At 37.8% G+C, this 25,040-nt stretch overlaps 1 protein-coding gene across 1 annotated transcript in view; it reads right to left on the bottom strand.

The window, feature by feature from the left end:
- Positions 1-24,583, bottom strand: part of ltk (leukocyte receptor tyrosine kinase) — an 80,289-nt gene extending 55,706 nt beyond the window's left edge. Inside the window, exon 1 of the mRNA XM_038286254.1 lies at positions 24,352-24,583. Within this exon, the coding sequence (XP_038142182.1) occupies positions 24,352-24,394 (43 nt within the window). The 5' untranslated portion in view covers positions 24,395-24,583. The remainder of the gene's footprint in view (positions 1-24,351) is intronic.
- Between the last annotated feature and the right edge of the window lie 457 nt (positions 24,584-25,040).

The raw sequence follows: 25,040 nt of genomic DNA, 5'->3' as shown, positions 1-25,040 counted from the left end.
GAGGAGGGGCTTGAAGTTGGGTTGAAACAGGACATCTGCAGGACAGCCTGCACACTAGGTAGCAGACAAGTTGCGGATTGGAGGCCTTTTAAGATGAGTTTTGGATGCTGATTGGCTTTCGTGGAGGTGTGGTTCAAAGCTGATTGGCTGTGTTGTGGGTGGATAAAGGAGAGTAATCAGTTTATTCAGTTAAACTTCCGCCTAAGCTCCTAAAAGCAGAGAAACTCAAAGAAAAAAAATGCACACCTCATTTCTTTTATTGGATAAAAAATTGTTTTATTTTTTGTATGGACTCTCATCTTATGAAATACTAAACATGGATAAAGGATTTTTTCTTCTGCTTGAAGTAATCAACTACAGTGAGATTGTTTGATTGGGACTGTAATATCTAATATATCAATAAAATATAACTTTTTCAAGTTTCTGGGTTTGACTTTTAACTTTTGTTCGTTGTTGGATTTATGAAAAAATAGAAATATAATTAAAATGTTTCTCTGACTCTGATCTGAATACCTGTTGTTTATTTCAGTATCTTAATCAAACCCCATATTATTTGTTTATCACCAAGGAGTTGAGGTTTAGGAGGCTGTCATACTGTACCTTCTACAACAAACCCAATCATCAAGACAAATATAGAGCTCTGAGGAATCATATTCTTTGATTTCATAAGTAGTTTTAAAGAAAATTCAGCCTGACTCGCTTTCTCAGAAACTCCAAAAGACAGCAGGTGGTAGCCTTAAACAATCACCTCCATCAATGACTACCTGAAAAACAGGCCGCCGTTTGAGAGACCTGAGGGTTGAGTCTCTGCAGCACATGAGCAACACAGGGGGCAATACTCAAACTGTTCTTTTTTTACTCTGCACTCAGCAAACACTGTAACTGTTGGGTTTGTCAAAGATGGACGGGAGGGCGGTACAGAAAGGTGGTGGACAGCTTTATAGCATGGTGTGGGAACATTCACCTTTCCTTGAATATAACCAAAGAAAAGTAAGATTTGATTTTTCCGGAAAAATAAGAATATGCCCAAATCTATTTAAAGGAATAGTACACCCAAAACATGATTAGCCTTCATTTTCTACTCACCTCCATGCTGAACAACACTCTGGAGTACTTTTTTGATATCTCAAATGCATCTGGAGATCTGGGAGGCTTCTTGCTGTCTGCTGACATTCAAATAATGGAGGTCCATGGCGCCCGAGACAGAAAGGTCCATAAAAGTCCACAAAAACGTGTCAATATTCCTCCATACTGCTCGTCCAATGTAATCCAAGTGTCCTGAGTGGGTAGCATCCAGAATTTACTCGAAACGAAGTCATTTAGAATGTTTTTAGAGCATAAACAGTAGTGTATAGGATTTCCTAATAGCGCCCCCATGCGCGCTCACGATTCTACGGAAGCCGGCAGACCAAACCGGAAGGAAGTGCGCATTCAGCGTCTGGTCTGCCGATAATGCAAGCGTAGAAGAAGAAATGTGCTGTTTACCTGTGCAAAGAAAGAAACAACGAAAGAAAAATGTCTGAGGACTTCAGTGTTGAGGAAGAGCATGAGTTCTTTGCCGAGCTGAATGCGCTGGTTTGGTCTGCCGGCTTCCGTAGAATCGTGAGCGCGCATGGGGGCGCTATTAGGAAATCCTATACACTACTGTTTAGGCTCTAAAACGTTCTAAATGACTTCGTTTCGAGTAAATTCTGGATGCTACCCACTCAGGACACTTGGATTACATTGGACGAGCAGTATGGAGGAATATTGACAAGTTTTTGTGGACTTTTGTGGACCTTTCTGTCTCGGGCGCCATAGACCTCCATTATTTGAATGTCAGCAGACAGCAAGAAGTCTCCCAGATCTCCAGATGCATTTGAGATATCAAAAAAGTACTCCAGAGTGTTGTTCAGCATGGGGGTGAGTAGAAAATGAAGGCTAATCATGTTTTGGGTGTACTATTCCTTTAAGCGAAGGAGTGGATGTGGTGACAGATGATAAATATCTTCATGTCCATCAAGAAGGTATTAAAGGTGGGATAGCAGGCTCTATTTCTTTTGGAAGCTTGGGCTTTTTGCTGTGTCTACAACACACTGCAGATCTTTTGTAAGTACCATGGAATATTTACAGTTTTGCATTTTTTTTTTTTTTTAAACAGCCACATTAGTCATTTAAAAAGCTGATTGACAAGAGCTGATTTAAAAAAGGTTGGGTTGTCTCCTTGGTCTGCTCTGGAAACTCTGGAGATGATTGTACAAAAAAATATTGTTTATTAAATCTTATAAAATTCCAAAAGCATCCTCTACCTGAGTCTGTACACACACAGCAACATATATATATATATATATATATATATATATATATATATATATATATATATATATATATATATATATATATATATATATATATATATATATATATATATATATATATATATATATATATATAACTGTTTTCTCACCCCTCGTGGGGTGGTATGTGTCATCCTCAAGCTCGGGTCCTCTACCAGAGGCCTGGGAGTTTGAGGGTTCTGCGCAGTATCTTAGCTGTTCCTAGGACTGCGCTCTTCTGGACAGAGACCTTTGATGTTTTACCTGGAATCTGCTGTAGCCACTCTCCCAGTTTGGGGGTCACAGCCCCTAGTGCTCCAATTACCACTGGCACCACTGCTGCTCTTACTTTCCACATCTTTTCTAGCTCCTCCTTCAGTCCTTGGTATTTCTCAAGCTTCTCGTGTTCTTTCTTCTTGATGTTGCTGTCACTTGGGATTGCCACATCTATCACTACTGCCTTCTTCTGCTGTTTGTCGATCAACACGATGTCTGGTTGGTTAGCCATCACCTGTTTGTCAGTCTGGATCTTGAAGTCCCATAGGATCTTAGCTCGGTCATTCTCAACTACCTTAGGAGGTGTCTTCCATTTTGACCTTGGGACTTCCAGCCCATACTCATGGCAGATGTTCCTGTACACTATGACAGCTACCTGGTTGTGGCGTTCCATGTATGCACTTCCTGCCTGCATTTTACACCCCGCTGTTATGTGCTGTATTGTTTCAGGGGCATCTTTGCACAGTCTGCATCGGGGGTCCTGCCTGGAGTGGTAGACCCTGGCCTCTATTGATCTTGTACTGAGTGCCTGTTCTTGTGCTGCCATGATTAGTGCCTCTGTGCTGTCCTTCAGTCCAGCCTTTTCCAGCCACTGGTAGGATTTTTTGATGTCAGCCACTTCTTCTATTTGTCTGTGGTATACGCCGTGCAGCGGCTTGTCCCTCCATGATGGTTCTCCTTCCTCTTCTTTCTTGTCCTCACTTTCGGTTTTCTCCTGCCTGAGGTACTCATCAAGCCATTTGTCTTTGGGGGCCATCTTTCTGATGTACTCCTGGATCTTAGTTGTTTCATCCTGGACAGTGGTCTTGACACTCACTAGCCCTCGGCCTCCCTCGCTACGCTTGGTGTACAGTCTCAGAGTGCTGGATTTGGGGTGGAACCCTCCATGCATTGTGAGGAGCTTTCTCGTCTTGATGTCAGTAGCCTCTATCTCCTCCTTTGGCCAGTTTATTATGCCAGCGGGGTATCTGATGACTGGTAGGGCATATGTGTTGATGGCTTGGATCTTGTTTTTCCCATTCAGCTGACTTTTCAGGACCTGCCTTACTCTTTGTAGGTATTTAGCTGTGGCAGTCTTTCTTGCCATCTCCTCGTGGTTTCCGTTAGCCTGTGGCACCCCAAGGTATTTGTAGCTGTCCTGAACATCTGTTATGTGGCCTTCTGGTAGTTCAACCCCCTCGGTTCTGATCATCTTCCCTCTCTTTGAGACCATGCGACCGCACTTGTCCAGTCCGAATGACATCCCAATGTCGTTGCTGTAGATCCTGGTAGTGTGGATCAGTGAGTCGATGTCTCGCTCACTCCTGGCATACAGCTTGATGTCATCCATGTAGAGGAGGTGACTGATGATTGTTCCGCTTCGGAATTGGTATCCGTAGCCAGTCTTTGTGATGATCTGGCTGAGGGGGTTAAGGCCTATGCAGAACAGCAGCGGGGATAGTGCATCGCCTTGGTATATGCCGCACTTGATGGTGACTTGTGCTATTGGCTTTGCATTGGCTTCCAGACTTGTTTTCCACAGCTTCATTGAGTTCTTGATGAAGGCTATTAGAGTCCTGTTGATCTTGTACATTTCCAGGCATTCCAGTATCCATGTATGTGGCATTGAGTCATAGGCTTTCTTATAGTCAATCCAGGCAGTGCACAGATTTGTCTGCCTGGTCTTACAGTCTCGGGTGACTGCTCTATCCACTAGTAGCTGGTGCTTGGCTCCTCTGGTGTTGCTTCCTATTCCCTTCTGGGCAGGGTGCATGTATTGAGCCATGTGCCTATTCATCTTAGCCGCTATGATGCCTGACAGGAGCTTCCATGTCGTACATAGGCAAGTTATTGGCCGGTAGTTGGATGGGGTCGTTCCCTTCTGCGGATCCTTCATGATCAGGATTGTCCGCCCTTGGGTTAGCCATTCTGGGTGGGTCCCATCCATCAGCAGTTGGTTCATTTGTGCTGCGAGGCGTGCATGAAGTGCGGTTAGTTTTTTCAGCCAGTAGGTGTGGATCATGTCAGGGCCTGGTGCTGTCCAGCTCTTCATACCTGCCGCTCTTTCTTGGACATCTGCCGTTGTAATGGTTACTGGTTCTTGTTCTGGGAGATTGCTGTGATCTGTTCTTAGATCTTCCAGCCACTGAGCATTGGTGTTGTGGGATGCCTCCTTCTCCCATATGTTTCTCCAGTACTGTTCAGTCTCAGCCCTGGGTGGATCTGATCTTGAATTACCCTGCCACTGTGAGTACACTTTGGATGGGTTGGTGGAGAACACCTGGTTTATTCTCCTGGCTTCTGCTTCTCCCTTGTATCTCTTTAGGCGGGTGGCCAGGGCGGCGAGTCTTTGTTTGGCAGTTTCCAGAGCCTCAGGAATCGACAGCTTGTTGTACTTAGGTAACCTCTTCCCTACACCTTTCTGCAGGTCTGAGAGCTGACTAACCTCTCTTGGTGTTGCCTTGATCTTGGCTTCCAGCCTTCTTCTCCATGGGGGCTCTGCTTTGTGGCCTGTGGTGTTTATCTTATAGCCAAGCATCTCTAGGATCACTGTAGCTGTGGCGTAGGTCAGCTCATTGGTTTCAGTGATGTCCTTAGTAGGGATAGTATGTAGTGCTGCATTTACATCGTCTAGAAGGCTTTCAGAGGGTACTCTGTCACTTAGCCTTGGCAGTCTTGGTCGTTGTACTAGGGGATCCAGTTTCGTTATGATCTGCTGTCGCAGGTCAGCTGCCCTTACGTTTAGTGGGCCTGTTGTAGTTGGGGCTGGGGACCCAATCTCTGTGTGTTGGGATGATGATATTTCCCTACTGACCTGTTGTCCTGACTCCCCCTTGCCGCAGCATGTCAGTTGTACCTCGTCAATTTCTAGCTGTGAAAGCAGCTGCCGTTTGCGGATGTTGGAACACTGTGTTAGTAGTTGTTTCTTTGTCAATGATGACAATGGTTGTTGGAGCTGCCATAATTCCCATAGTCTCTGCACGTAACCTCTCTCACTGGGCATGCTTGTATAGTAGCATTTCATCAGTACCAAGTTTTCTGCTCTAGTCCATCTATGTCTTGTTCCAGTAGCCAATTTGTCATCAAGTTGCCCTGGTTCCCTAGCAACTGACGCGGACCTTGTTAACCCGGGCGACGTCCGAGCCGGTATGGCTCTTGTATTTGCGGTATCACTCATTCCTGAGGTAGGCCACTAAGCACAAAGGACCTTGCCTAAGGGTCCACCTGGATGATGTCCATGCCGGACATATATATATATATATATATATATATATATATATATATATATATATATATATATATATATATATATATATATATATATATATATATATATATATATATAGGTTTGCAGGGTTTGGTCTGCATTACCAGCAGTGTTCCCGGTGCCTGTTGGACACTGGTCCTATTCATAATCTTTATGGACAGAATTTTCTAGATGCAGCCAAGGACAGAATGGGGTCTGGTTTCATGGACCAGCGGATCTCTTCCCTGCTTTTTACAAATGCAGTGGTTCTGCTGGATCCCTTCTGCCAAGACCAACAGCATGCATTGGGATGGTTTGCAGCCGAGTGTGAAGGGCCGGAATAAGAATCAGCTGTTCTAAGTCCGAGGCCATGGTTCTTGACCGGAAAAGGGGGGGCTTTCCCTTTAATATTGGAAAAAGCATTCCTGCATCAAGTACTGTAGAGGAGTTAAAGTATCTCAGGGTCCTCTCCCTTGTTTTAGAGAGATTGTAAGGTTGATAAAAAGAAAACAATTGTGTTACAGACCAGGAAACTATAGGTTATTTCAAACCTTCTTTTCCATTTCTTTGTGCCACCTTAAAATCACAAGAGTTAAAACCATCAACTTTATGTCTGCAATAATGCCCTGTGATCTGCCCCTCACTAGTGTCAATAAAATGTCACTGTATACTGTATGTTTCAGGTTCTGCGTAGGAGAAAGAAAAACATCTTTCAAACTCTGGTAAGGTATGGAAAACACTGATGACATTAGTGGAAAGGTCACTATCAGTAATTATGCTTCACATAAGAAAGGGGTTTGGTGCTTAATGCTGCCATCTTCACGCACTCCTGCATGTCCTCACTGATGTCTGCTTCATTCCCAGGAGAAAACTAATAGCACTCATCACGTGACGGTGGAAATATCAACATTTTCTGAGCTCAATCTAATGCCAAAACTAAATATTCAGCATAAACCGTGCCTTGCTAAAACTCTAACTAGACTTTGAAATGTTTACAGAAATGCAGTTTGTATAATTTACCCACGTTTGATGCAATAAAAAGCCTCTGATTCTGATTTATTAATTCGTTTTCTGATCAACAAAGACTCTTCTCAGTTATTATCGGAAAATAAATCTCTACCTGAAAATTTTCAACCAGTACTACAAAGCTTCAAAGTTTCAGTTTATCAGCTTTTTAAAAAGATGTTATGAAGGGAACCTTAAACAAATCCAATGTTTATACTAGCTCAAAAAAAAGAAAGAGGTTTATCAGAAGGCCACTGTCATAGAAAATAATAATCTCCACTTACATCAGTCAGATAAATTAAGTGTCATATCTATGTTTGTCTCTTTGATGTTTGCCAAACTAAGTAAAAATCCTACACATTAAGCATAACTGGAAAGCATTGGTGTATACCAGCGCTAAAATGAATCATATATAGAAATATGCTTAACATCTTTTATTGTCTGTCAGCTGAATGCAAAGCATCTGTTGTTGAACATGATGAGGCAAACCGAAAACCCCAAAATGTTCTTAAATTGTCCTTAATTAGCTCATTCACACAACGTGGGAATTATTACTGACAACCATCATTAGCTTTGGAGCTGCACAAAGTTCTTGGCTTCTGCTCAAAGCCACACTCACATGTATTTCACCACTTTAACACACTGTGGGTAGTTTCAGACGATTATCTTTTACTAACGAGTGATGATTTCAGTCGTGTTTCTGACTTGTAAAACATTTTATGTCTATTTTCACTCCAACCATAGGCTCTTTTTTTCTGGCTTTCTGTGCAATATGTTACATGTAGCTAATGGATACTGTAGTTCACACAATTACAGAATTTTGCCTAATGTATTTGCTTGTCTTCCTCAGGGGCGGATCTAGATATTCTCCGTCATCATGGGCTTCCCAATATTTTATAATAGTGAAGGTGATTTTGTGCACACAAAAATAGTTATTCTTGTATACGACGTATTTAAGATTTATTGCACATTTAATCATTATTAACCAACTCATTATTGTTAGGGAAATAATTAATAGGCCAGAGTATGGATGTCTTTTGCAGAACAAGTTCAATTGCGTATGAAACTGAAAAAAGAAACATCGTGTACAAAGATTTAACAATAGAATATATTACAATACACCCAAAACCAGGATCAGTGCAAACCCCCTTACTGCAACAGTGTCAGTGATACAGTTAATGTGTTAATTTATATTCATTATTTTTTTTAAATAATTATATGGACAAACTAAGGAAAACTAAAAAAAGAAATAAGAATATAAAAAACAGAAAAAACATGTCCAAACCACGTTAACAGAGGGGTCTCGGTGCCCAGATGATCCCAGAGGCTAAGTTGATGGGGGCTTTAAAGCCCCTGGTTGGGTCTTCCAAGGCAAACAGCCTCTGTGTGACGGGTCAGACAGAGATTGGTTCTCAGTGAATGTGTCCATTTTAAAATTGAGATAACATACTGCAGACAGTCAGTGACAGTCCTCTAAACAAGACAACATCCATTGTGTTCTACTGCTAATCAAAAACATAATAAACCAGAACTTTGTCATACACTATACCAACTTATCTGGATTTTTATCCATCCTGGAGTGAGTTGTATCTTAATACACATTTCATCCAAAGGAAACATAAACTAAGGGACCTACTGCCTGCAGATGCTATTCTTAAAGTCCCATGTTGTTATGGCCAACCTGGTTTTGTAAACCAGGCAATAAATAACATCACTAGTTTTTGAGGAGTCTTGGTCCAATGGTTAGAGCAGTGCGCTAATGTTCTGAGAAGGTTGCAAGTACCTGGTTCGATCCCTAAAGTCTGCACTCTGGGTCCCTGAGCAAATACTCTTAACCCCATACTGCTCCCCCGGCGCCGCACAATGGCAGCCCACTGCTCCTTAAGGGGATGGGTTAAATGCAGAGGTAAATTTCTCAAGTGTGAGATCAATAAAGTTCAATTATTATTACGGTATTATTAAATATAAGCTGATGCATGGTAAATAATTTCCTCTAGCAAGACAGTGAAAATGTATGGAAATGGCAATGAGGTTAAAAAAAACTTGCTCCAATTTATCTGTCTAATTAGTAAAAACACCCTTCGGACTGAAGGAAGAGTTATAAAACTGAACTGGCATTATCAGGTTTATCCATTAGAATTATTTGCAACGGTTTCTCTAGAATAATGTAATGTTAAACATTTAAGAGAAAAGAGAAAGTAAGTCTCATCTAATTTATTTAGAAACATGGATATTTAAAATGATTTCTAAAAGCACTGAACACTGAACACCGATGATGGCAAGCTACAATGCAGTCACTGACCACCATCATTAGGCGGAGAGGGGCTTGAACCATCAACCCTTTGATTTAAGGGCAAACTCATACATCTAACACCACTGTTGAAAATTAGATTTGAAACAACAGCATGCAATGCGTCATAGCAGCCTGTGAGAAGTGTTGTGGTTTTAGGAGGGTTTGCTGCAGCAGGATGCTATTACCTAAACATCAACGAAACCACCATGAATTATACCTTTGGTCAGAGGAAAATTTGAAACTGGCAAAACATGCAAGAAACTCCTCAAAGCTGTGAGTCACTCAGTGCCTGAGTTTTACTTAAGTATTTTTATTCTAATGACTACTTAGATTGAACACTGAACAACCAACAACTGGACTGTTTACATGTATCTGTTTAGAGCAGCTCCTTCACTGCTGCAATAATAATAGCAACATTGATGAGGATTTTATTACGGGAAACATTAAGGACAAATCTGAAAAAGAAACAAATTTTAAAAAGAAAACATAGTTTAGGCCAGGTTGAGAGCAAAGTAGGAAAAAAAACTTTTTTATTTTCCAAGGACATTCCTTTTTATTTTGTAGTCATTTTTATCCCTGAAGTTAAGAATTCTTGCTTCAGATTGCAATTAGGCATCAGTGGTTTTTACAGCAACAATTTGTGACTTTTACGGTAGTCACTTGGTGCACTAGACTTGTTAATTCAAGGTTCAGCAGCCCTAAAAGTCACTAGAGGAACTGCTTTGTAACAAAATGAACCAGCCTTCCTCCATGTTTTGTAATCTTAAGCTCTCGATACACACCATGTGCTGTATATTGACTTGAAAAATGACTTAATATTTCTTAATTTTTTACTTTTTACTAAAAAAAAGGCCTTTTTATTTGACCCTTTATGACTAGAACATTGATGAGCAGACTGACACCTCAGTAGTTCAGCACTGATGCATCTATGAGCCTGTAGCCTATTTTTTTTTTCAACTTACTTTGGGACTGAAGTTTCCCGCGGTGTTTGACAATTTTTCTTTTTTTGACTCAAAGAAAAAATATGTAACACTAAAAACACTCAAAGGGCTGTTTGAAAAAAGCAAACTGGCTACATTGAACTGTGTCAGTAATTAAAACTACTGGCAAATTTAACTTGTTTCGCAGGAAGAAATTAAAAACATGTTCAAATTTAGTTTAATATCATATCACTCTTATATTTAAGTTACTATACTTTCATCTGTCTATCCTCTGAATGTCTGAATGCTGCTAAAGATTGATCACATATAACACATTTACTACTTTCTAAAACCCAAGGTGCTAGACAAACATATCACATAAACGTTCCCCTTCTTAAACTTATAAAATATAGATTATATTAGACCTTTTCATTAGGTGAGCTTGAGCTGTCCGAACAGCTGACACTGTTAATGGTGATGCTTATTTGGATTTATAAGAATGAGAAGAGGTCTTATTGTTATTGCGAAGGATATAACATCTTGCTTGGCAGCATATTTTTCTAAAACATTTGATATAGTTAGATTTGTTTAAACTATGTTGTCAAATAAAATGATTCTTGCTTCAATTTCTAAAGAAAGCAACGTTAAGATTTCTTACTTCAAATATTCCAAAACGTTAGAATTTCATTTTATTTATTTTTTTTGTCATGCCAAAACAGTTTTCCTTCTGTTTGCAGCCAGATACACATCTAAGGAACAGTTCATGTGGTGTGAATCAGGCTTCTAGCATTTAACAATTAGGCCCCATAATTAAATTTGTTATTTAATTGGTTGCAGCTTGGCTTCGTTTAACTTGTTCACTGTAAGAGATACACAAATCCTGCTGAAATGTCGCTCTATTGCAGAAAAATAGAGCTTTTTTTTTTTCTCTTTTTTCTTTAAAGCCATTTCTTTTTCTCCTTTTCACTGACAGGAACATAAAGCATGAAAACAAGGCTGTGAGGGAAACATCCATGAAATTTAAAATGGCATATATATTCAAGGTTGTTTACAACAATTCAGCTGACATGGAACATGCCGTGTGATTTTGTTAAGAAATGTTGAGAATGAAAGGCCGGTGACACTTGAAAGCTTTCACTTGACTCAGATGAAGGTTTTCTTTATGTTTTTTTCATATAAGTAACGATATGGCAGAATTTTGTCAGAATGTGTTCAGACATGTAGATTTGTTTTCTAGTGAGCAATACAGTTGAAATCCCAGAGTAGTTTTTATTCTTGGGTTGAAACAATTTTAAAGCTCCCTCTTCACTTGTAGGATTCATTAAATATATCAAGAGTCAAACTCCTCCATTTTGTTAATTAAATGGGAATGATATGTACTAATGTTTGCATCAGGTTGTAAGTTGTCTTTTCCTTTCTGAAAAAAATTGAGATGTAAAAGCCATAACAACAATTTTTAAAGAATTTTTAGCAACATCTGACTGGAGAATTAATATAACAACCAAATTATTCTATTATTATTTTTTTTTTATCAAAAATTGATTGGATGATGGTGATTGCAGAAGAAAGTGAGATGATGCATAGTGTTAATTGCTTTGTTGCAATGTGGTGTTTTTTTATACCAAAATTGCTGAAGTTTAACAAACAGATCAAAAACAAAGTGTGAAACACAGAAATTATATATAATAAACCAACAGGGTTCCATAATTTAATCAGAAAGTTAATAGTATGCGACTAGTGTCTATGTTGTTTTTAGACAATTTTGACTTTACCTGATATGTACAGCACTTTGTGGCAGGTGAATTTTTAAAGGGTTTTATAAATAAAGTTGAGTTGAGGTGAGTAGGCCGATATAATTCATATATTTGTGTATTTATTTTTTATTTTATCAGATTAAAACCTCTTTTTAAATAGTGACCTTGCCGAGGCAGAAGAAGAATATAAAAAAAAACCCTGTTTGCTGAATTATTAGAAACTAACATTTTTAAACAAACTTTAATCTTCATAAACTTCTGTTGAAACCTTTCATAAGATTTTTATTTTGTATTTTAAAAGATAACATAATGATTTGAAAACAATTTGCCTAAATAGAAAAATTTGCTTCAAAATTGTACAAAGAAAAAGGCTTTGTGCCACCAAAGGTATGAAGGAAATGGGGAATGTTTGTTTTCTTCTATAAGTAAAATAAATCTAAAAAAAAAGTTTACCCAGGTTATATTTTCAGATTGATGACGTACTTAATACATCCAGGTGTGTTAGAACAGCAAAAATGGAAGAAAGCTACAGGTATTCAAATATTTTCTTATGACTTTGTATCACACAAAGGAAAATGCAATAGCTCTTATAATAACGATACCTGCGAACTGTTAAGCTTATAAAAATAAGTTTAGAGAAGTAGAGAAAAACAGTAATATTACAGCAAGATCCAAAGCCAAGAAGAACTTAGAGTCTTACAAAAAAAAGCAAAAAAAAAACTGCAGTCTTTACAACAGCCTCTATATTAAAAAGGAAACTTAAAATAAAAAAGAGCTAGACATCAGAGGCAAGGAAAAAAACTGAGAGAACTGGGTAAATATATTTTAACACTATAGCTGAGCCAATACGGTAGTGGGTTATAGCTGCTGGAAATTCCTCACATGTGGACGCAGTTTAAGGTGGGAGTCACAAACCGGACGACTGTCTGGTCAAAATCGAACATGTCTTTCAATATATTTTATAATAGAAAGTGATGGAAAAAGGAGTATGGGTCGTATGAATTTAGAAGTTGAACACAATAAAAGTGATTATAAAGCTGAAAAAGCGGAAAGAAGTAAAAACAACAAACCCAACAACAGTTTTAGGTTTTGGAAGGTTTGAAAAAGCATCATTTTCATCAACAAACATATTTCACAATAACAGGAAATGTTTCTGTTATCGCCCATCTCTACTAAGCAGTGTAGAACAATGAAACTTCAGCTTTATTGAAATATCTTTTACCAAATTCTTGACACAGAAATCCAAATTAAACTTAACTAATTTACTAAAACCGACACTAAGACACAAATTCTTAACAAACTCATCAGCCCCTCTGAAATATGCTTTATTTTGAGCAGAGAACACCACAGCCTGTAGAAAAAGCAAAGAATCAGAAACTTGGTTAATGTTCTAATCCACAGAGATGTGCTTCGCTCTCAGTATGACTCACCACTCTGCTGCTGCTAAGTGGAATCGGCTGTCCGGTAACATCACAAAGATTATTGTTGACAGAGGATTTGCTCAGAAAAACTGAGCAAAATTCCGGTTGCCTGTGTTTTAAGGCTATTTCAGGACACCTTATATTGTTATCTATTGTTTTATGTACATTGTATAGAATCTGGTCTGATATCTAGGTGTTTATTCACAATTATGGATATGGATTATGAAAACTTAACATGCATGCACCCCAAGTCTCATCTTGCTGTATGTTTTAGGAAGCATGTGGTGACTCAATTGTATTTCAGTGATTTGAACCCTTGGTATGCTTTTTACCCTGACAATAACCCTTAGCGTGACCCTTACCAGTTCCTACCTATCCCTAACCTCAATCTGACCATTAGCAAAGAGGAAAGTAGGGACAAGCAAAATGTGCACACTGTGGTACAAACCGTCCTCAATCTGATGGTAATATCAGAAAATGGTCCTCAGTCTGAGGCCAAAACAGGAGGAAATAAACACTAAAAGCTAACACACATTTAAACATAATGGAAAAAACGCAGCAAAGCTGGTAAGGAGGATACCCTGTTTTTACTTTAAGAGGAACCACAGATGGTATAAAAAAAAATATTTGCAGCTGAAACTCTAATCTACTTTTATTGTATAAAAGGCTTTGTATGTTTTTAAATTAATGTTGACATAGAAACGCACCAAAAGATGCCATTTTTTTGCAGTTGCAACGGTAGTATCCACAATTAAACCTTTTTTTTTATTAAAAAAGTTATTAACCGTTCAAATCTTTACTACGTTTTTCCTCACTCAATTTTAAGTATTTACTACAGATACAAAAAGACAAACAGTTAAATTAGAAGGCAATAATCCACACATTCCTCACTTATAAGACAAAGCAGTAACATATCCTATAGTCATAACTTTAATTTTAATTCACAGACAAAATTCCATTCTCATCCTTAAAACCAAACAGAGCCCTCTGCCCCCCTGCACCCATTTCTTAGGATGAGTAACAGGAAAACACATGCCATCTGTTGTTCTTTTAAAAGTTCACCAAACAGCTCCAATGACAATCTAAGAACCAGCTCTAAGGGTCGACAGCATGGAACGAAGCACTGTGCCTTAATTAACGTTTTCCGAAGGGAGCCTTCAAGGTACAGATTCATCAGTTATGGTCCCTCCTAGATTTCCCAGTGTTTATCTAGATAATTGCAATCCACTGGGGGTTGTAGCCTGTTATGCATGTATGGCATTAGTGGAAAACATTTAATTAAGAAGAAAAATCTCAGTTTAAAATAAACACCTAGAATAAGTTAACTGTGTTGGTGATTTAGATAGAACTCAGCCATGGTGCTATTAAAAAAATATTTTTTTTCCCACACTTAAATATTTCAGGTCATTAAACTAAGTTATCATCAGATACGGATAACCTACTAGTGGCAGTTATCAGTTTATTTGATTAAAAGTAAAGCTATTTAAATGAATATGGTCCTATTTTAAAACATTATTGCTTCTATTATTAATTCCTGATTTGTTTTTAAAAGGCTTAGTTCAAATTGAAGTCTGTAGAACTGAAAAAATACTCTTGTAACTTATGAACCTACTGTCATTAATTAACTTGTTTGACTCCAGTTTGACAAAATGAACGTGAAGTGGGCAAAAGATTTGTAATAACAAAAACAAAATGCCCTGATCTGAAGAAATGGGTGACAAAGTCAGACATCAATCAGTGAGATAAGGTTTTGAAAAGACTTTATTGAACAGTGAGAGCCACAACTAGGAAAAATTTACAATAGTTGTGGACGGTCTCTGGCAGCCGGCTGACAAAAATTAATTCAAAGGCATCAGGGAGTCATTTCTCTTCAAAGGGGAACCCAGAACAACATATAACCTCAAGGAAAAGGTGATCAACAGGCTTTTTAAGCATTTGATCGCTGATGAGGAGGTAAGGCATTCTTTTGGACAAAAAAAGACCCAATCTGAAAATTTGTATTTGTGTGTGTGTAATTTTCTTTTTTTATTTACTCATGCCCTTAGATCTTACAGTACAGCTTATTTCCTCACTTATACGTATAGCTGTCCTTTGCTCTAGCAGATGTTGGTGGTTGTTCCAGGCTTCTGATACCGTTTAGTTCAGATCAAGCAAAGTGAGGTCATCAGAATCTTAATTTAAATCAGGACAAAGAGACCGATCTATCATTTCTAAAAGTGTGGATTTAAAATATTTATTTTACAGACACTAATGTGACATTGCTATCTAGTGTTCTATTGTTGCCAAGTTTATTGTTGGATAAACCAACCTGTTGTAATGAACATTATAAAACACCTACATTAGACAGCATATGGCTATTAATTTAAAATATGCATATAAACACTGATGCATGTGATAAATCACATACTATTAAGACATCTGGTAGCTCCATGTGCCACACAAGGTGCTCTTTTGTTAACTTTAACCCCCAAATGTAAGAAAGGGCATCCAGTGTAAAATAAAAAAATCACAATTAAAAATGTAAATTTTCTGTACCATACTTATATATTTTTCATTTTTTATTAATGCTGCTTATCATTGATTAATTCTTAAAATACAAATGCTAAAGGTGAATCTGTTGTGCAGATTTAAAAATATATATATATTTTCATTCTAGAGGTGTAATAAAGATCATTTTATCTCAATATCAATCATTCATAGTTTATGAGCTTAGTTACTCTGCTCTTTACATATTGGATCTGTGGAACTGTGTTTCCTCCGTCCTCTATGACATTCTTAAATTAAAGACATTCTTAGATCCACAAGAAATCCTCCTTTTACCTCTTTTCACCATATAAGTTCCCTTAAGGCTTAATATGTTTTTTTTTTAAATGTTTTCTTACCTTACTATAATAAAATCTTAAGAAAAACTTACGATTTCTCTGAAATTATGTGACTAATTAAAGTCCAATGATTCTAAGGATTTTTTGTAACTATGTTGCCCTGGATTAAATCAACTTAAATTGTGATATCTGATATAGAGTTACTAAAGCAATGTTATAAAGCATCCTAGAGTCATCTTTTTTAAGCTTAAGATAGAGTGGTATTAACTTAACCTTCACATTAAATTTGAATAAACTTTCCATTTTGGCATAATTACGAATATTTTGCATATTACAGTTGATGATAAATTCCTGTACATTAAGTAAAAGTCTTGTTGCCAATCATGATAACCATCTTAATACAGTTTTTTATTATTTATTAAGGTTACCTGTCTGATATTAAATTTGATTAATGATTTTACACATTTTACTTAAACAAAGTAACAGAACAACATAAGAGATCGCTGGGGGCAAGTACCTTTTCACAGCACTGTACAAGAGTTCTTTTTATGTTCAAGGCTATTTATTCACAAGATGAAAACATAGATTTAATTCACTCTCATCTTTTAAAAGCATCTCTCATATTGAATTTCATTTCGAGAGTTTTTTTAATGTTGTTTACATCCTGTATTTTCTCCTATTTTCTTCAATTATGCTGTTTTTCACAGTTGTTTGCAGTTACTGAAAGGCAGAAACATCTTGAAGCTAAACTCTCAGTCACCCTCGAAAGTGACGAAGCACAGCTGGATCATCATCAGTCTGCACTCCAGCCAGGACAGCGATGGCCCTCAGGCATAGCTTTGATCTTCCATATTCATCTTTTTGTGACCCCTGTGTTGGCGTCATTACAAGTTAACTACACCTGAGCAGCAGAGATCCCACTCCCATCCAGCAGCTTCACAACAGATCGAGAGAAGCACTCATTCTATTCTGTCCCTGTCTCACGGCTTGAGGCTTGTTCAGTAGGAAGAAAAGCAATCAGTGCATGGAAACTCCAGTAAAACAGGAGGGATGAAGGACGAAAGGAGTCTTATGGATTTCAAAAATAAGAAAACACTTAGCTGCCAAAGCTCATGCTATAGTGAATATATTCTTAACAGGTAATGCAAAAAAAGTTCTCTAAGTCAGTAGAGAATACAATGTCTGACTTCCTGTTTAGGTAATAGAAATATATAGAGCTCAAAATAGTTTGAGATAAGAGAAAAGACAGATCAATTGAGGTACTTAACGCAAGTGACTACCTTGAGAAAGAAGTGCATCTAGTAATGGCAGTAACACCTATGAGGTCCTGAAAACACCTGAAACAGACCCAACCAACATATACAAAAAGAAAATAACAGATTACCTCCAAAAACTGGAAAGAAAGAAAGCCATCACTTGCTCTCGCTACTAAAATCTATACCCAGGGGAAGCTATACCATGCATATATGTTCTTCGAAAAATACACAAAGATGATGGGCCGCTCAGACCCATTGTCAGAAGTATCAACTCGGTGACACACAATATTGCAAAACACCTGGCAACAATTTTGGCTCCAGCGGTTGGAAACACTCCACACCACATATAAAACTCCACAGACTTTATTACCAAAGTCCGGCATTCGAGACTGGCTCCATGTGAAGCCAGTGTTTATGTTGATGTAACCTCCCTCCTAACTTGCATTCCCACACCGGAGGCAGTAAACACAGTCAGGACACAACTGGAACATGGTTTAACCCTAAAAAGGCAGGACCACTTTAACACCTATCCAGATTTGTGACCTGATGGACCTCTGGCTTTCAAGCCCATGAATCAAATACAGTGATAACTTCTACTGACAGAAAGGTACCTTACTGGGTGGGCTAGTTTCATCCACTGTTGTCAATATCAATATGGAGAAGATGGAGAGCAGAGGACTCAGCATGTATGAGCGAACACAACCAAAGATCATATATGTGGAACGTGGGTCAAAATCTAAATCCAAGAAGTTGAGGCATTTACCAATCACATCAACTCAGTTGACAGAAATATCAGCTTCCTTAGAGAGGATGCCAAGAAAAACATCTTGCCCTTTCTGGACTGCTCTGTTCACATTAAGGACAATGGGATTCTAATACTGAGGTTTACAGGAAAACCACATACGGACCAATACCATATACTTTCTGTGATCAGAACTCTGAGCTACCGGGTTGACAATATTGTATCAATTACAGAGGTTTTTAAGTCGGTAAAACAACTAGCAGTGAGAACAACAAGGCTTGAAACACAGATGAGAAGACAGTGAGGACTGTACAACTTCCTATACTGGAGAGACCAAACAACAACTTCAAAAAAGCATGGAACAGCATAGGACAGCCAATAACTCAAGGCAAGGTTCAGCTATACACTTGCACCTCAAGAACGAAAGACACACCTTTGAAGACCAAAGTTTTCAGATTTTGTACAAAGAGGACAGATGGTTTGAAAGAGAAGTCAAGGAAGCTATCTTTGTGAAAAGAGAAAAGCCATCACTTAACAGAGGGCGAGGATTATGATTTAAGCTTTCAAGTATTTAGAATTAAGTCATGGAACTTATTCCCAATAAGTTACATAAGCACTATAGCATTACAATTTCAAAGACCGATCACAGAGACAATGCACAACAAAAAGCTCCAACAATCCACAATGAAAAAAATAATGCAACCGTGTTCAGCATTTACTTAATCACATGTAGTCACTTTAACACAATTGTTTCATGTTAGCAGGGTAGGACATAAAACAATTGTGCTAAAGTAACTGAATATGATTAAGTAAATGCAAAAGAACAAAGTGTGGCTGATCTGCACCTGACTTGGATTGTGCACAGGAGAAAGGTCCTCCATGCTCCATGCATCAGCACTCCAACTAACAGAACTAACTAGCTAACAGAATTGACAAAGACTCCTCGATAGATATAGAAACATCTTCAAAAAAAATGTGTGAAAGTTCAGCTGCCTAACCCTGTTTGTAGTTGACCGATGGAAACTTCCTCTGTCTGTACAGTTAACCTAACTATAATCAGAGCTAGACCCTCAATTGTCAACAATAAACTAACTTAAGCAAAATCATTATGAAATTTTTATTTATTTACAACACTAGTGGCTCATTTTTTTGATAGTAGGCTGACAGGAAAGGGGGTATGAGAGAGGGGGAGAGACATGCGGCAAAGTACTACAGGTCAGATTCGAATCCGGATCGGCCACGTTGAGGACTAAGGCCTCCTTACATTGGTCGTGCGCACTAACCACTGCGCCACCTGCATGCCCCTTATTATTAAATATTTAAATATAGAAAAGTTTTATTTTAGTTTATTTTTTTCAGATTTTAAATGAGCTCTTGAACTGGGGTAAAACCATCTACAAGAAGGCAACACAGCCTTTGACCACACCAAATCAAACATGAGTTCCTGGGTCAAATCTGAGGAAATTCCCTTGCGGAGTTCATGATACCCCTTATGATAATATTGAGAGGAAAGGACAGATGTTGAGGAAATGAGCAATAAATCACTATCTCACAATAACCAGAAGCAATACTGAACTTTCAAAGAAACAATATGAGAAACACAGATTTTGTTTTAAGCACAGAAATATAGTACAAAGTTCAAAGTGTTCTTCTGCAGTAATCATTACTGTATAATACTCTGCTGCAATGTTTTTCATATATAGTTTTTATAGTCATGCACTTCATCATGTCAACTTTTTCATTTTCTTAACTGTGATCATATCGTCCCCACCTGACAGCTCCTTATTCACTGTTCTTTGTGTGTTAAAATAATGACTTTCTTTCCTTAAGTTTTATCACTCTTTGATCTAATAGGCTGCTTCTTGCAGATTCCAAATATCTTCCAACTTTCGAGCTCATGTGTCACATTTCCTGCTGTCACTTAATTACTTTCCAGCTTTGAAAAGCAAGTGGCCATAAAAATTAAGAACGACACACCATGCAGGCAATGAAAGAACACCTAAAAATACTCCTTTTACATCAGAGTAAAAAAAAAAACATATAATCATTGTTGACAAACATGTCTAAACCACACTTGGTATTCAGGGTTATTGTTAGTTGTTGCATATTGATATCTATCAAATCATTATTACACCTGCCAAAAACGTGTAAAAAATTGTGTGAAAATAATTGAGTGCGAAAGAAAAAACAATAAAAATATAATATATTAAAAACATTAAATATTTCTTAATCAATAATCAAAAAGAAATGCAATGAAATGGGGTAAAAATCAGGCAAAAAATAATTTCAATTGTTAGAATGGCTGTACATTATGGTGGTAAAGTTTGCAGCACTGTTGCCTTGCAGCAAGAAGGTCCTTTTTGTCTGGAGTTGTTCTCCCAAGCTGCCATGGTTTCTCTCTGGGTACTTGGGCTTCTTACCACAGTCCAAAAACATGAATGTTAGATTGACTGGGTTCTCTAAAATATTCTAAGGTGTGAGCATCTGTGCACATGGTTATGGCTCTTGCCCTGAGGTGGGCTGTCCACTTGTCCAGAGTTTACTCTACCTTTTGCTCAAAGACTGCTATAGATGGCCACCAGCTTCCCTTGTTCCTGACATACAATAGATGGAACATGGTGAAGTTTAAATGGAGAGCAACTCCACGGAAAAGCCTTTCATATAGTTTGCTAATGTGTACATTTTAATAATCTGATTTCTATACATTTGGGACAAGTATTTTTGGGGTTCTAAATGGGCAATACCAATATTGGGGGCTTTAAAAAACTGATATTAAATATATTGGCTGATAACTTGGACAAACACCGGATACACGCTCTCCAACTGGACTGTAAAAATAAAGTGTTGTCAGCATAACATAGCTTTTTTTGGGTGGTTTTGTCATACAGCTGTATTATGGATCTCATTCTCTTGTCCAGAGAATCCACCTGGTCCCCTTTTTCAGTGGTTAATCCTGTTTCTCTCATAGAGATAACTAATCGAAGAACTTTTACAGTTTTTACCTCTATATTCTCTCTTTAATCTTCTAGACTTCAATTTTGACTCAGAATTAATCTTCCTACTGTAGCTGTGTTTCCCTTTTAGATGATGAACTATCTCAAACAATCAGCTTATCATAAAAATTTAAGAAAATTAGCAATTATTAGAACCAAAGCTATATCCTGAAATACAAGCTAGCACCTAAATCAATCAGATTTTACCCAATGTTCCAGCCTAGGGTTGGATTACAGTCCGCAAATCTTAGGAGATTACTATAATTTTGGAGTACTTTCTAATACCAACTCAGTCCTTCTCATTGAACTTCTGTCATTCTTCTTTAAAGTTCTTTCTCTCCTCCTCTTTCATCACTATCCTCATAGTTACTGTTCCTCTAAACTCTTTATCCTGTCCATCTACATCAACTCCATGCCATAGCCTTACTTGCTACTTATACCTATAACACCAGCTAGTTATATACCAGCGGCAAAAAATAATCATATATAAATGTAGAATCAGACCAAAAAAAGTTTGTATATTTATCAAAATGTGATCTTTTATCTTTAAACACTCCTCAAACGCACAATCATCTACTACAATAAACTTTCAATAAAATTCAATAAATTTTATTCAATAAATTCAATAAAATACAATAAAATTCCTGTTTAGTGAGCTGGGAAGAAGCTCATGTTAACTTTACAGCTATATTATCTAAAAAAACAAAAATACCTGGTGAGGCTTAAAGCAGGGAACCTTACAGTGCAAATGGAATCTTATTTTATTTCATCATTATAGTGACACAAATTGGGCAGATCAATTTTGATGGGAAATGTCTCTAACGATATCTGTTGGGAAAGTAAAGATTTGTGAATCAGTGGCTAATGGGCAAAGTGGGCAATCCATATGAAGAGGTCTTAGTCCTCGACGTAGTCATTATGCATTTGAGTTCACACTCATTAACCTTTGATTCATAGCCCCAACCCCACTCTCAGCTTCTTTTCCTGTCAGCCAACTGTCAGATAAAGGCCACTAGTGCCAAATAATCTTAGAAAATATTATGATCAAGAATTGCGACCAGTGAACAACAAAGTGTCCAATGATCCACGTTAAATATTACAACAAATCCTTACTGCTTTGAAGGAAAATAATTAACAAAATAGTTAAAACCTTTGCACAACACTGATTGTTTAATAGAAAATGCATTCTGCAGCCAACTACCTTTGGTCTCGCATCAAACAAATTAATATCAGACCAATTTCATCTGAGTAAATAGGAATGAGCAAATGTTCAAAGAGAGTTTAAAGATTTAAAGGAAAATGAGTTTGTGATTTTTTTTCCACATATTTCTGCTCACTTCAGTTCCTAAGGCTGCAGCTTCCCAGTGAGCAAGAGTGAGAAACATCACCCACACATTACACTGGTGAAGCGGTGTCCAGCTTTCCCAAAAATGAAAAAAGCACATTCAAAGCCCTGCATACCCCACTTAAGGTCAGAGCTCCTTATTCAACCATAAGAATGACAGACTGGGCAAAAATGGCATAAATAGGAAAGTTCAAAACCACAGCTGACCCAAAAGATCACAAACGTTTTTAAAATGAGCCAAAAGAAAAAACACATTGATGACGAACCTCAAGACTTTTGGAAAATATTGTTGGAAATGCCAAATAGGACTTTATGAGAACATTTTTTGAACGTTGTGTATCTAGTTAAATCCGCTATAAACTTTTGATTTGTTAAACACTTAAATATGCGTGAATTCAAGTGTGGATCTGGAATTTATTCAAACACTCATAACTTATGCTTCAGTATTGCTTATTGTCTAACAAAAGCCTAACAGAAAAACAATAGTTTGTAAACATTAAAGTGTTACGCTTGAATTCAAAATTGTCATGCAATTTTTAACTGAATAATAACAGAAAAACAAATGCCAGTTGTTGTTTCTGGCGTGCAAAGGTAACATAATTCCCAAATTTGAATTCTGATTCAGATTAACAGAATAATACATTATCTATAGTTAACAATAATGCCTTTGTTTTTTTTTCTGACTAACAAAGATGTAGTTATACAGCTCATATAAATAAATACAGGCTCGCACAAACAAAGACAAACTGCTACCAGTAAACAGCCCTGACTACAGGAAAACATCTGATGTCATAATTATACCAAAAATTTCAGATACAATTAGTGACTCTAAAACATAAACTCCCCGCACAGAAATCCGTTTGGAAGAGGAAAACCATCTCCCTGACTGTGGTGCATGCTGCATTTGCCCGAGGGCTTGGACAGAGAGGGAGAACTGACTTAATGCTGTGAAATTTGGCAACGCTCACCCTGGGCCCTTTAAGTGACTGACTGCAGTAGGAGCCATCACTAGTCAGCAAGTGAATGTAACTTAAAATGGTGCAAAGGAAGGGGTTCTTACATGTTCTTATATGTGTGTCCTGCTGGTTAGAAAATAAAAAAAAACTGGAATGTTCTTAATGAGGGAAAAGGAAGTTTAATCTATTAACCAACCATCCTCCTTAGATGCAATTTGCTATGCAAAGGGAATATCTCAAACATAAGCCTTTAACATTTTGGGGCATAATTTGGGCACAAAATTGGGCACAGCAGCAGGAGCTTATTTGCAGTATAAATACGTTTAGAGGAATCAAATAAAAAAAAGAACACAGCTCTAAAACAGTGACTTACTTCAGTGTAAATATGCCCTCACTCAGACCTTCATATGACAACATGCATGAACAGACAGGATAAGGCACATTTAAACTGATCTCAGGTCAGTTGAAATATAAAATGTCAATAATAATTATAATAAACAATTTTCACTTCAAATTTTTTAAGACAGTGTTTATTGAATTCCTCTCTAAGCTGATGTTGGATTTTCTTCCAAACTAACCCACCAGTGGTGGACTATATGGAAGTAATTGTGCTGACTGTCAGGAGGACAGTTTTCGTGCCAAGTCTTGTCCTTCTGCTGCTGCGTAAATTACTGCAGAATCAAATTCCTTTAAGTGTACCACTGGAGTAAATGTAAGCTTCAAAGATATCAGCTGTTATTTTTAGTCACAGTGGAGATCTGTGCCTGAAAGCCGGGAAGAGAAATGCACGGTCCGTGGGTCTGAGAGGGATGAATCCGCGCTGCAACAGGCGCACCAAGGGACCGGATAGAGGGATCTCCGCGAACCCCCGCAGTGGGTAAATTAAATGTAATAAAAAGAGCTACTCACAAAATTAAAACTTCAAAATGTAAACATGGTGGAAATAAAAAACAGAATTACATGACTTAACAACAAAACTTCCCCCCATACAATAAGTCTTTGAAAGTTAAACATAAATACTACTTACTTAACAAAACAAAGATGGGGAGATGGTTTCTCCTAAAATCCATGACTTTTCCTTTTTTTTTTTCTGCACAGCTAGCGGTGCCCCTGTTTCATTTACTCCCTCATCAAAGCCGGGGTCTGATCGCCTGGACGCGTCTCAGCGGGCGGACACATGCGCGCTCCTCCGCTCAGACTGTGGAGGTATTTCTCCAAGTTGCGCACTGTTGCTGTTACTGATGCTGCTGATGCCAGTGACGACAGAGTCCCAAACCCCTCCTCCCTCTGCCTCCGTTAGTCACCGCTCTTCAGGGCTCTTCAGTCCCGTAGATGTTCAGGCTTTTTTCCCCGCAGCCCGCTGAGAGGATGTGCGTGAGCGCTTCCGCCGCTGAGATCAGGCGCTGGTCATAATTCTACAGAGAACATTGCAGAGATTTATTTAGCTTAATGAGGAAATGAGATACAGTGATCTAAAAACAACACAGACGGATTTAATATCAACCGTCTGTATTATTTTGCTCATTTAAAACCCATAAACAACTGCGTTTTTATCTGTCTTAAATTAAAGAATCTCGGAGCTGAGCTTTTAATGGTGTGGCTTATTAACGAAATTTTTTCTCCACACGAATTTGTTTTAAAGCTGCTCTCTTAACCTTTAAAAGTTGGCATCCTGGAGTGGCTATTGCTTAAATGCTGCCTGGAAAGCTACCTGTT

The sequence above is a fragment of the Cyprinodon tularosa genome, unplaced genomic scaffold, assembly GCF_016077235.1.
Source record: "Cyprinodon tularosa strain WSP-4 unplaced genomic scaffold, ASM1607723v1 ctg222, whole genome shotgun sequence".
NCBI classification, from domain to species: Eukaryota; Metazoa; Chordata; class Actinopteri; order Cyprinodontiformes; family Cyprinodontidae; genus Cyprinodon; species Cyprinodon tularosa.
This window is presented reverse-complemented; position numbering and strand designations above follow the sequence as displayed.